At 39.0% G+C, this 13,446-nt stretch overlaps 1 protein-coding gene across 1 annotated transcript; it reads left to right on the top strand.

Moving 5' to 3' along the window:
* The first annotated feature begins 208 nt into the window (after positions 1–208).
* Positions 209–3,631, top strand: LOC120287516 (TMV resistance protein N-like). The gene is made up of 5 exons (XM_039300329.1): positions 209–644; positions 760–1,040; positions 1,210–1,506; positions 3,349–3,434; positions 3,562–3,631. The coding sequence occupies exons 1-5, from the start codon at positions 209–211 to the stop codon at positions 3,629–3,631; spliced, it is 1,170 nt and encodes a 389-aa protein (XP_039156263.1).
* The last annotated feature ends 9,815 nt before the right edge of the window (positions 3,632–13,446 follow it).

The raw sequence follows: 13,446 nt of genomic DNA, 5'->3' as shown, positions 1-13,446 counted from the left end.
ACAAAGAAAATTGCCTAGAGATTTAATTGGAATGGAGGACCGAATAGCAGCCATAAACGATTTATTAGACATTCAATCCGGTGGTGTGCAGCTAATTGGAATTTGTGGGATGGGCGGCATCGGTAAAACAACACTTGCTAAAATTATCTTCAACCAACTATGTCCTCTTTTTGGGAAGAACTGCAGCTTTCTTTATGATGTACGGGAAATGGCAAAAACCAAAGGCTTAGTCTCGCTACAAAAACGATTATTGTCTGATATCTCTAATTCTAAAGTGGCTAGTAAAATTGGTAAAATTGATCAGGGAATCAACTGGATTGGAGATATAGTTTGCAACGAGAAAGTACTAATTGTATTGGATGATGTCGATGAGTGCAACCAAATCCAAAATCTGGTCGGAGTGAATTCTTTGTATCCTGGTACAAGGATTCTTGTTACCACTAGGGACAAAAGGGTTCTGAATATGGGGGAATTTAAGTATCAAATCTTGCACTACGAAATGGAGTCATTGAGCCACCAAGATGCACTTCAACTGTTTAGTAGACATGCCTTTGATGACGATGCTCCTCTAGGTAATTACTACACCCTTTCAAGAGGCTTTGTGTCTACTACGGGTGGACTACCTTTAGCTCTTCTAGCAATAGGTTCATCTCTTTTTTATAAAAAAAAGTGAGATATGGGAAGAGATGCTACAGAAGCTAAGGAAAAGACCTCATAAGGATGTCATGGCTAAGCTACGTATTTCCTATGCTACCTTAGAAGTGGATCAAAAACAGATATTTCTTGATATTGCGTGCTTTTTCATCAGTCATAATAAGATCGGTCCAATCTCCTTGTGGAAAGATTATGGGTTTAGGGCAGAGGATGCTATTAAGGTCCTTCAGAACATGAGCATGATAAAGGTTTTAGATGATAATAGCTTTTGGATGCATGATCAGTTTAGATATTTTGGAAGGGAAATTGCTGAGCAAGAGCATACCTGGTTTTGGGATGAATTGCGGGATGAAGAAGACATCACTTACAAATTAAGATGGACAAAGGTAAATTATAACTAAATTTGAATAGAAATTTACTTACCCAATTCCTAATTGAGGATTCCTGTTTCAAAATTAGGAGCTAGTGTTCTGTTTCATTTTTTTCTTCTCTTGATGAAATAAATTTGTGGGATATTGACAAATTCTTGCTTCTGCTCCTCAATGTCAATGGCAGATCAAGGGAAGCGTTCGAGCACTCTATTTGAGAGCGGAGGTTGGCAACCCGATAACTGTCACTGTGGAGCAAATTAAACAGTTTCCGCATTTGCAGCTTCTTTGGTTAAGCAATGTAATTTGCCGAGGCGACTTGACGGGCTGTCTCTCCGAACTGAAATGGATCAGTTTGGATTACTCTCGTACACCCAAACATTATCAAGGTTTTGAGGCAACCAATTTGCCCGTAGAAAACGTGGTTGGGATGGAGCTTTTTGGCCATGAGTTCACAGTAGATAAGGTCAGGAGCTTAACCAGGGTATGTCAATTTTCCTCTTAGTCTAATTTTTTCATTCGATGAAGGACAAAATTTAGTGGATTTATGGTTGAATTTTCTCATTTAGTGAGAAGAACATAGGACATATGATACAGGTTGGGAGCCTAAATCCATATTTATTTCTTGCTCAGACATCTAATTATCTGTCCTAATGTTTCATTTGTTTTTGTAGGGGGCAAAGAAAATGGAGTTTCTCAATTTTTGTTGCGACTCTCCTATAAAAATTATGTCTCGAATTTGATTCTCGTACTTGATTAAAAGATCAAACATTTCTTTCCCTCTATTCCGTCAACTTAAACTTGTAAGGGATGTTCAAGTTTGTAATCCATCATGTTCCTCAAGTTTTGAGGGTGACGTTGAACTTTTATCGGGTCTTTAGTCCATCTTTTTCCAGGCCCGTTCGGCTTGCGCCCTTTTTCTTTGAATATATTCTAGTTGCCGCCGACCCACCCAAAAAAGAAAAGAAATAGTTGCCTTTTAATCATAAAGACAAATGTCCGTACTTATAGACAAGGGATAACCCATATGACTACTAAGTAGAGTGACCATGAAAAATAAATTTACTGGGTAAAACCGTCACGAGAGCGTGGCGCATGCGCATACACGTGTGTGTATATATATTAAGACACTTTATGGGAATTAACTTTTATATTTTAAGTGAAATATTAATGTGGTGATCAAGTTTTAGTGTCCTTGAACCCGATGAACATTCAAAATAATGGACTCACAAAATTACATTTGGTTCAGTATTTTTATTTCGGTAAAAAAACAAAAACACCTTTTCTTACACTTTTTTCTTACGTGGTGGTTCTTTCTTAGATGCAATTGTTTCGTCGGTTTTGTTCTCCGCAATAAAATATTTTTCACCGAAATTAATTCTTCGATTTTTATTTAGAAATGACAAAGGTTATGTGCTAATTCTAGACAAAGAATATCAAATGCAATACATACGTTGAATTTCCAAATTTGAATATGTTGACACCTAATTTTTAGTCGACGTGTCAAGAAGGTAAAAAATCGAGATTCGGGATTCCGATCGCGATGGAGCTTGTTTCTTGGTCAAAGAATGTCATTTTTCATTTCTTTGTTTTACATCGTTGCTTTTAAGCAATTTCTGAAAAAAAATTTAAGATTAACTTTTTTGATCAACTCTTTTGACCAAAAAGTCCACCCCGGATCAAAAATTGATTTTTCATCCAAAAAATATACCATTTGGCTTTAGTTTCACTTTTCTCAAATCAAATTTTCAAAAATTCAAAGATTCGGCTTAAAAATCAACATCTTAGGAAAAGTCAATTAAATTGTTGACTTTTGGTCAAATCTTTGACCAAAAATTGGAAAAAGAAAATTCCACAAAAAACATTTCTTTTAGTGTCAATTTGATTTGTGTGTCAAAAATTTAATAAAATTCAATTAAGAACCCCAATTTCCGAATTTTTCGGTTTTAAGTTCTAAATCAACCAAAAATGAAATTACTTTGTTCTAGCCATTAGTAGGTGTAGTTCATTTTACAAAATTTGGTGTGATGACTATTTTAAATCCGCTCGTGCATTCAATTTCACGAATTTCCATGTAGAAAGACAAATTGCCATTTTAAGCCATAATTAGAGGTTAAAATCAATTCTTCATGACTTACAAATGGACAATTATTTTCCACTCATTTTCTTAAGATAAGTCCAAAAGCAAGTAGCCAAGTCATTCAACCACAAGGTCCGGCCAAGACACTTTGAGATCAATGATCTCGTCCTAAGGAAGGTCCTGCCTATCATTCTAGACCCTCGTGGGAAATTTACTACGAATTACGAAGGTCTATACATTGTAAAGGAGGTGTTGCCTGGTGGAGCACTAATTCTTGTAGAAATGGATGGACAAGAGTTGCCAAAGCCTGTAAATGCTGATGTTGTCAAGAAGTATGTACCCTTGAATAAAGTGAATGGCATTTGAGGTGCTTTTGGATTGAATCCGAGCCACTTCAGAACATTTACATCATGCATCTCGTGCATATATGTTGCATTTGCATGTTTGTTCATCTTGCAGGTACCAAAGGATCCTTAAGGAAGACATCACCTATCCTCAAGAGATCAACCTCAAGAGAATAAATCCCTAAGTTCAATCACCCTCTTTAGAACTTAGGAAAGACCTAGTCGGTTGGGACACTCGAGTGATGAACCCCTTTTTGGCAATGAAAATCGGATTTGTCCAAAAGTTTTCAACATTGTTTCCAAAACCTTCCTTAGAGGAGTCATGAAACATATCTTTTGAAAAACATTCTTCATATTTTAATTCCCCACGGAGAGGAATTTATCCAATTGGAGTTTTGAAAAACTCAAAAAGGATTGTTAGATATGCCAAATGGTAGTGCCTAAGATGATGAGAGATAACCATTTAACTGAATACGTCCTTATACACACTTCGAGAGAGTTGAGTGAAAAGAACTGTGTCTCAGGGCATAGGATTCATTTACAGTGGATACATAGATTAGAATGATAAAGACATTTCTTTCTCAATCTCTAAACACTATTATTATTCCTTGTAAACCACTTTGAGCCAAATAGGGAACATTTTCAAAATAACCCTGTCAAGAATGACCCCACACTAGGGCAAAATAGGGCCTCTTGGTTGAAAATTATGGAGCGACAAATCAAGAAAGATTTTATTGCCTTCATTTGTATTAATCTTCTTGTATTAGTTTTAGGTGAATTTTTATGGAAGCTTGAAGCATCCCAAAGTGACAAAGAGCATTCAGTTTACTACCCTAAACACAATTACCTTTTGCTGAGCCAATTTGAGCTTTATGCGATTCTTTTCGAAACCCCATATGATGATTATCTCCCTACACTAGGGCAAGGCATGTGATTTACCAACAAAAATGAAGAATGTTGATCACATTTGTAAAACCACTCGGGAGTCCCACATACTCGAGAGAGAGTGAAAACTAGGAGACATGGAAAAATAGTGTGCTTGGTAAAAGTAAGGCCGATGCCCATGAAAGATTCATTGTGAGAAAAGTAGGATTAGTGGTTGTGCAAAAGACCACGCATTAAAAAGACAAAAGAAATGCTTTGCAAAATACACATATTGCAAGCGATGTTCTTAGAAAAGAGAGCAAAGCTCTCATGTCTTAAAGCAAAAATGGCCAAAAGGACTCTTAAGATAGGTCGAATTTCAAAAGTCGTGACCTCCTAAAAGTTGTGTGATAGTAATGATGCCAAGATAATCACTTACTTTTAAACCCTTGATATCCAAAAAATTTCAAGCCTTTCAAGCTTCACTCGAACTGACATTACAATCCATATATGAAGTCTCTTCCGATTGGGATGGTTTGAGTTAAAGTGAAAATTTTACATAGGAGCTACTGCTAGAAGGAGTGGAAGCAATCCTATCTTATCTTATCTTCAAGGTTCTTGACTTGTAAATTTGATGAAGATACAAATTGAACATTCATTTCTTGGCCTCAAAGTGCATATCCTTTGTGTAAGCCCATAATCAAGCCTACATTACGGTCCTTTTAGAAGACCTTTTGATCAATAAATTTGTATTCACTTGAACATTTCCAAAAATCTTAGAGATAGATTACACGAGACTTCTCCAGTGAGAATCAAATAGCTTTCCCACATCAAAGGTTAGGAATAAAGCCCTATTGAGAGCTAGTGCGAAACACCTTTTTGATTAGGTTATTTCCAGTTTGGCATGTTGGATTCAACCCTTAGACGGTTAATCAAACTTCATTTTGTTAAAATCCTCTCTGAAGGAATTTGACAATTGGTATTATTTACCAAGTCATATTTGAATGATTTCACAAAGTTAGCCTTTATGCAATTTCAAAATCCTTTTTCAAAATATATGTTTCCCAACTGGTTTTGGTCATCCTAAACCATACCATTTTCTCTCCGATTTTTGATGATCCTGAACTATACCCTTTGTCTTAGGTTTTTGGTCATCTTAAACCATACCCCTTGTTTTAGGTTTTTGGTCATCCTAAATCATACCCCTCGTCTTTTAGGTTCTTGGTAAACCTTAAACCTCATCTCCTAGATTGTTGGTAAGCCTTCTCATCCCTTAGGTTTATGATAAACCTTAAACCTCGTCTTTTAGGTTCCTAGTAAACCTTAAACCTTGTCCTTTAGGTTCCTGGTAAACCTTAAACTTCATCCCTTAGGTTCCTAGTAAACCTTAAACCTCATCTTTTAAGTTCCTGGTAAACCTTAAATCTCGTCTCTTAGGTTTTAGATTATCCTCGTAAACCTTGATTTTCAAGTTCTAGATTATTCTCATAAACCTTGACTATAGATTCTAGGTTATCCTCATAAACTTTGACTTTAGGTTCTAGGTTATCCTCATAAACTTTGACTTTAGGTTCTAGGTTATCCTTATAAATCTTGATTTTAGGTTCTAGGTTGTCCTCATAAACCGTGACTTTAAACTCTAGGTTATCCTTAAATCTTGCCCTTAGGTTAGTGGTCATCCTTAGACCATTCTATTTCCTTAACAACTTTATTTCCTTCATTCCATTCCACGAGAGAGACGGAGAGAAAAATCCCAAGCATGAATTCAAATATCCCAATGAGCGAAGGTAAGTATCCAAGTATGTTCCTATCCAAATGTCATTTGTCATTTTTCTTTCCCCAAAGTCGAGTCGACTAAAAATTGAAGGTATTAATTTTGTCTTTAAGTGGTACCTCTTCGAACTTCCATTTAAATAAGGGTAGTTATTGACATATGATTTTCAGTTGACGTGTCAAGAAAGAAAAAATCGAGATTCGGGATTCTGATGACGATGGAACCCGTTTCTTGGCCAAAAAAAAAATTGTCTTTTTTCATTTCTTTCTTTTACATTGTTGTTTTTAAGCAATTTCCAAAAAAAAAAAATCAAGAAAAACCAGAAAAAATCGAATGGTTGATTTTCAGATTGACCTTTTGGTTAATTCTTTTGACCAAAAGTGAACCTAGAATAAAAAAATTGGCTTTTCATCCAAAAAAGATACCATTTAGCTTTAATTTCACTTTTGTCAAGTCATTTTTTCAAAAATTCAAAATTTTGGCTCAAAAATCAACCTTTTAGGGAAAGTCAACTAAAAAGTTGACTTTTGATCAAATCTTTGACGAAAAAATTGGAAAAATAAAAAATCCATTAAAAACATTTCTTTCAGTGTCAATTTGATTTGTGTGTCGAAAATTTCATGAAATTTCATTAGGAATGTTATTTTCTGAATTTTTCGGTTTTAGGTTCTAAATCAATCAAAAGTAAAATTACTTTTGTTCTAGCCATAGTTAGATATAGTTCTTTTTACGACATTTGGTCTAGGGTCTATTCTAAATCCACTCGTGCATTCAATTTCGTGAATTGCCATGTATAAAGACAAATCGCCATTTTAAGCCCTAGTTAGGGTCAAAATTAATTCTTCATGACTTATGAATGGACAATTATTTTCCACTCATTTTCTTAAGATAAGTCCAAATCTATGATTAATTTTGAGAAATTCACATTAAAACTTCTCGATTTGAGGGATTTCATTCTCTTGAAGGTAAGAGAGCTGAGCCGCCGAGCTTTAATTGAAGAAATTTGAATTGACCCATTCAAGACTAAGCTTCAATTGCATGAATCTATGTCCAATTTTAATGTGAGACCCCGATTCATTTTTGTCCTAAGTTTCGGCATTTCAATTCAAGGTCAATTTGAATACATTAGGCGACCTTACTCATGGGTAATTAGTTAAATAGGTCTATTGCAATATTAATTGAATTCAATTTCAATTAATTTGTGACTTTATTCAATAAATTGCAAAATTGCTCATTTTAGCCCTTTAGGCACAGTATTAAATACCCATGATTTTGGTCCATTGTTTTTCACAATAATTTCTCAATTAAGTGAATAGAGAGTCCATAGATCACATTTATGAAGTTTAATTAGCTTAATTGAATTGAAATTGGACAATTTCCCTTTAAATCGGACAAGTTTTCTCTTCAATTTGGTTCTTGAGGGACCAATTTGCATAAATTCTAAACCCACAAGAGCCACAAGTGCATCAACCAGCCAAAATTGGTCAAGAATCAGTCAAACTGGCGTGAACCGATTTGATCGGTCTAATTGGTCGCTGGTGGGGTAGGTCAGTTTGGCCCCTTGCCAGCCAGTTCTAAACCTCCAACAACCGGTTTCGGGATCCTCACCATCCAATTTCACTTCTACACCCTCAATTTCCCATGATTTTGTAGATTGACCCTCAAATTTTGTAAATTTGCAATTTGACCCCTAATTAGGCATTTTAGTGCAATTCTCGATTTCAACCTAGGTATTCACGAAGTGGACCCATCCGATCGATTACCTGACACATCCAAATAATAATTAAACTTTTAAAATCAAGTTTTGCCCATTAGATTAAGATTTCGACCGTTGGATCAAATCAATGGCTGAGATCAACCAATCTAGGGGTAGTATAAATACCAATTTTCCCTCCAAAATACAGGGGGGCCTTATTATGCACAAAGCTCTCTTTCCCTCTCTAAACTAATCCTCCTCTCTCTCTCTTATTTGCTTTTTTTCTTGCCAATCCTCCATCTCTCTCTAACCATCGTGGGTTCGTCCCCTTAGTGGCGGCCATTCAATCGGCACCAACGCTAGCCAGCTACCTGGCCATTCCCCTTCTTCGATCGCTAGCTTAGGACACCAGAGAGGTTGCCTGAGTTCCTCGTCTAGCGGCCTTTTGGTCGCCGCTCTTCAAGAGCGGCGATCAAGCCGGATTTCCTTTTGTTCAATTAAATCTATCGGACCAATGACAATCGCCGATCTTCTCCTCGATCGAGCATTTTCAACTAATCCTTTGAATGATCCTTGACCTTGGTGGGGTAGGGGATAGCTGGAAGAATCACCAAAACAACTTCGGTGACTTAGTTTCATTGGACGGATGAAGACCACTCCGATTGGACTAGTATCGATCTCCAGAGGTGAACCAGCAACCAGTAGTGGTTCAACCGCCGCCGAACTACATTCGATCCACTTCCAAGCCTATCCTTGACCTGCTCGTGGTTGGAGTCTAGCCGGTCAGCCATCGGAGGAGCACCAGCGGCTCGATCTAGCACTAGCGATCCCCAAATTGGTCCATCTAGGTCGATTCTATTTGAAGTCTAAACCGGTGGCCCAAGCCGTGCCAATCATGTTCTGATAGCTTCGATTACATCCAATTGCATCTAGATATGAAAAAAAAACGCAAGATTCAATGAAGACAATTACAAATTGATCTAAATAGGGCTTGAATACCTTATTTATTAGGTCCATGAATGCAGCTGGGGCATTCGTCAATCAAAATGGCATAACTAGGAACTCGTAATGTCCATAGTGAGTCCTAAAAGCAATCTTGGGAATGTTCTCCTTCTTAATTCTTAGTTGATGATATCATGACCTCAAGTCGATTTTAGAAAAGACTAAACTCCCTTGTAATTGGTCAAATAGGTCATCAATTCTAGGTAACGAATACTTGTTCTTAATGGTGGCCTAATTCAATTACCTGTAGTCGATACACAAGCGCATCAACCCATCCTTCTTTTTCACAAATAGGATCGGTGCACCCGAAGGGGACGCACTAGGCCTAATAAACCCTTTATCGAGTAACTCTTGCAGTTGAATCTTCAACTCTTTTAGTTCTGCCAAAGCCATCCTATACGGGGCTTTTGATATCGGTTCTGTTCCAAGCATCAGTTCGATCTCGAACTTAATCTCCCGTTCGGCGGTAATCCAGACAGTTCCTAGGAAACACATCCTGAAATTCCCACACCACTCGAATTTCATCGAGTCTAGCCTCCTCCTTCGTATAATCCTTTACTATTGCCAAGTATCCTTGACATCCTTCGTCAAGAAGTGCATGTGCTTCCACTACCGAAATGAGAGCTACGGAGGGGTTTGTCTGATCTCCATAAAATTCAAAGCTAGGCCGATTAAGTGGATTGAACCGAATCATCTTTCTATAACAGTCTATCTTAACTCATTGCCTATGGAGCCAATCCATTCCTATAATGACGTCAAAATCATACATAACCATTACTACTAGGTCTATTTCCAGACCTTGTCCCCTTATGGTTATCTTACACTTCTCATATACCAACATGGACAACACCATGTCCTTCAGCAGCGTAGAAATACAAAGAGGTGTCTCAAGAGATGTAGTTCCTATTTCACTCAATCGCCTATATCTTTTAGACACAAAAGAATGCGTTGCACCCGTATCAAATAACGCATATGCCTTCTTATCGTTTATAGAAACAGTACCTGAGATAACGTTTTTGGAAGCTTCCGCTTTCTCCTGGGTGATCGCATACACCCTTCCTTGTGCCGATGGTCTCTGTGATTTCCCTTGTGGAGATGGTCTGCCTACACATTGTTGCACTTGTTGCATCGAGTTGGCATTCGATTGCCATCCTTCTTGTGGACAATTTCTCCTAAAGTATCCCCTCTCTCCACATCCAAAACACCTCGGTTGATCGTTACAGGGTCCCGGTCCATGCTGTCTACCACACCTTTGGCAAAAGTTGTTTTGGTATGGCACTTTCCCTGAAGCCTGACCACTCTTGGTCTTTCCGAAATTTCCAAAATTTCGCTTCTTCTTATAATCCCAAGGCGGTTCTCGGTTTGGATAGGGTCTCTTACCTCGTCGGGCATCATTAAATGTTAACTGCCTCCTTGATTCCATTCGTTCCCTTATCTCTTCCTGCCCCACAAGCTATGCCCTTTCATAAATCTCAATGTAATCTTTAATATTCAGGGGCACTAGTTGCTTCCTGATATCTATCCTTAAACCCTTCAAAAATCTCTTAGCCTTTTCCTCTTGGTCCTCTATCAATCTAGGGGCATACCTAGACAGCTTAGAAAATTTTGCTTCATACTGGCCTACCGTCAACTCCTTTTGTTCTAACTGAACAAATTCAGTAATTTTCTTATCTCTGGCACAGTCAGAAAAATGCTTTCTATTTAAAGCTCCCACAAACTCATCCCAGTTTATAGCAGTACCGGGTGGAAAGATTGTATCTCTAGAAGCTCTCCACCAAAATTTGGCATTTCCTTCCAGTTGGTATTTTGCCAAGGTTATCTTTTCGGTGTCATTGCAATTCAACAACCAAAAGATCCTTTCTATTCCATCGATCCATTGTTTCGCCTCCTCAGGACTTCCCATTCTAGTAAACTTAGGTGGTTTCAACTTCAGGAATTGTTCCACTAATCCCTGAGCACGTTGTTTTGCTCCTGGTTGTTGCTGTTGTGCTTGTCTCTCCATCAAATTCCCTCTGTTGGCCATTGCCTGCAGGATGTCCTCCATTCGGGGTTCTGCCCTTGAAGCCGTAGCCTCAGTCCTTGATGGAGGAGAACTCTCAATTCGTACCATGGTTTCCTGCAGTTCATCAAGTATTTTCCTCAGGAACAATTAGTGACTTAGTGTCACTAATCAAGAAAATAACGTAAAAACGTTACTAGAGTCACATAAGTAACATAAAATGTTACTTGCATGCAAAGGTAACTCACAATCGTTACCAGTATTTTACGAGTGAACTCAATCACCTGTTGTTGATAGTTAGTCAACTACCCCCAGCTAGTGCCTTATCGTGTGCATCATTATAACCTCGTTTTCTACTAATGCACCTTATCACTCTAGACAGACCAAAGCTCTGATACCATTTGTTGTGGCGGCCCCGATGGCCCTCGGCCCGTTGGGGTCACCCCGTCCTTTTCCTTATCCTGGACGTCCTTTGTTTTGATACCATTAGATTGCGGCGATCCGCGATTTTAGGGCATGTTGCACTATTCATTGGTCCCTGCGCAATCTTTACTACGAAAATGAACACATCAACTCCTTGCTAAAACCTAAAATGATGTACACAATATATATACATATCAACTAGGCACTTTTATTTACATATATTTTGTTAGACGATGTTCATCGGTACACAAAAGCCAAAATTTTCTACATTTGGTTATACCAAAAGTTAGACCGACTCTTCCATTAACCATTCACAACATCGTTCATCTTCAAGTGCTGGTATTCCAAAAATTTCGGCTGTCTTCCCGTCTTCCACTACTCTACCCCACTCAAGCCCCCATCATCATCCTCTGGCGGCAATGGCAGTGGTCCCGTAGTACGCCCGTTCAGTTGAACGTATAGGACTACAAATGTCAGTATCACCAAATGTAGAAAGTCCACAGGACCGGAGGGGAGTCCGGTGTCAACCGTCAGTATCACCTGTATCCGGATGAAGACGAGTCGTGGTAGGTCTGGGTCGGGATGTTCTGTCTATTCCCATCGCAGGTCTATGGGAATGCCATAAAAGGTACCGGAAGACGCAGGCAGCAGCGGCATCTTTATCACTCTGTAATATGTTAGCCCCACAAGGGGTGAGTACAACTACTCAGTAGTCAAAGTTCTACTAAATTTTATTACGTATGTCTATCGCCATCCAATTCCATGCAATCCAATCAAAGCAGTTAACGGTAGTAATAGACATGCATCAATTCAAAAGAATATCATGATAAAACGACATATTAGAAACAATGAGAATTTAGAAACTTATTTCATTCAAATCCACTACCACCATCTTTCGGAGGACCAGTGTTTGCGTCTCTCCAGGCATATCGCACCCTACCTAGCATCACGAAGGCCTCCGGTTCCATATTTCAGTCATCAGGCATCCGGAGCATGTTACGTCACACCTCCAGGCATCTCGCATGCCACCTGGCATCACGAGGGACCTCCGGGACTCACCATGTCAATGATGTCCCCAGGCATCCGGAACGTGTTACGTTACACTTCCAGGCATCCGCCTTCCGGGGAACCTCCGGGGCTCACCAGCCCCAAGACTTCCAGAGGCATCGCCACCACGATCCTCAAGGCAACCCGACACCGGGGACATTGTCATCATCGTGAACCAACGGCATCCATAACTCACGTACCATGGTGTAGCAGTCTCAAGATTTAAAACCAACGCATTCTAACATCATTAATACAAAAGTTGCTTTGATTTCTAAATCTCAAACCCGGAATTTAAGTCAAAACAAAACAGACCTTAGAGGGATATTGGTTATGTGACAATCAAAACACTTATGAAATATAAAGTTTAAAAACACCGGAATGGATCGAGGTTTAAGTCATACCCTCTCCATTTCTTTCTTTGTTCGGGAGGTTACAGGCGTAGACTTATAGCATTCGCCACGCCTCAAGACTCGAAATGAAACAAGTTTATCAAAACCGTAAGTAAATTTTGAAATCGGCGCATCGGCGAATCCAAATCTCGGTTCGACCTTGGGGTTTTCAAAACGATTCACAAGTAAGGTCTCAAATTTCGAAAGTACCAAACCTTTCTAGAAACATTGGGAGTGGCATGTCAGAAATTAGAAATCCAACAAAGTTCTCCAGACTTTTTATAAATAGTTCACGAGTAGCGTTGCCAAAATTCTGTAAACACTAAGATTCGATGCATAAACCGATGTCGAAATTGCATTTAACTATAGGCCAATGTGGAATCCTCCAAATCACATAGTCCAATATCAACTCAACCGTCCCAATTTCATCATTCAGCATAAGAATTCGAAGAACACTAATTTATGGGCGCATTTCATCAGACAAACGATGGAATTACGCGATACAGGTTATTTGATATCGACTTGCCTCAAGTCTGGTGGTGTCGGTGGCAAGCGGACCGCGAACTGTGAATGCGGCTGAGGCAAGACAACGCGCTCTACGGGCCAGCAGCGAGCCAAGGAAGAGTGGCGAGAGAGGCCGGTGGTGAGCGGTCAGTGACTGGAGGCAAGAACGCGGGCGAGAGGTGAGAACTTTCTGGGTCCCTTTGGTGCAAACGTCGCTGGAGATGGAGGGAAAGAACTGAGCGTCGAGAGAGAGAGAAGAAGAAGAAGTAGCCATCTGCTTGCCTCGTTCCTTCCGCCTGCTG

The sequence above is a fragment of the Eucalyptus grandis genome, chromosome 8 (genome assembly GCF_016545825.1).
Source record: "Eucalyptus grandis isolate ANBG69807.140 chromosome 8, ASM1654582v1, whole genome shotgun sequence".
NCBI classification, from domain to species: domain Eukaryota; kingdom Viridiplantae; phylum Streptophyta; class Magnoliopsida; order Myrtales; family Myrtaceae; genus Eucalyptus; species Eucalyptus grandis.
The sequence above is the reverse complement of the archived record's forward strand: the minus strand, read 5'-3'. Positions and strand labels throughout refer to the sequence as shown.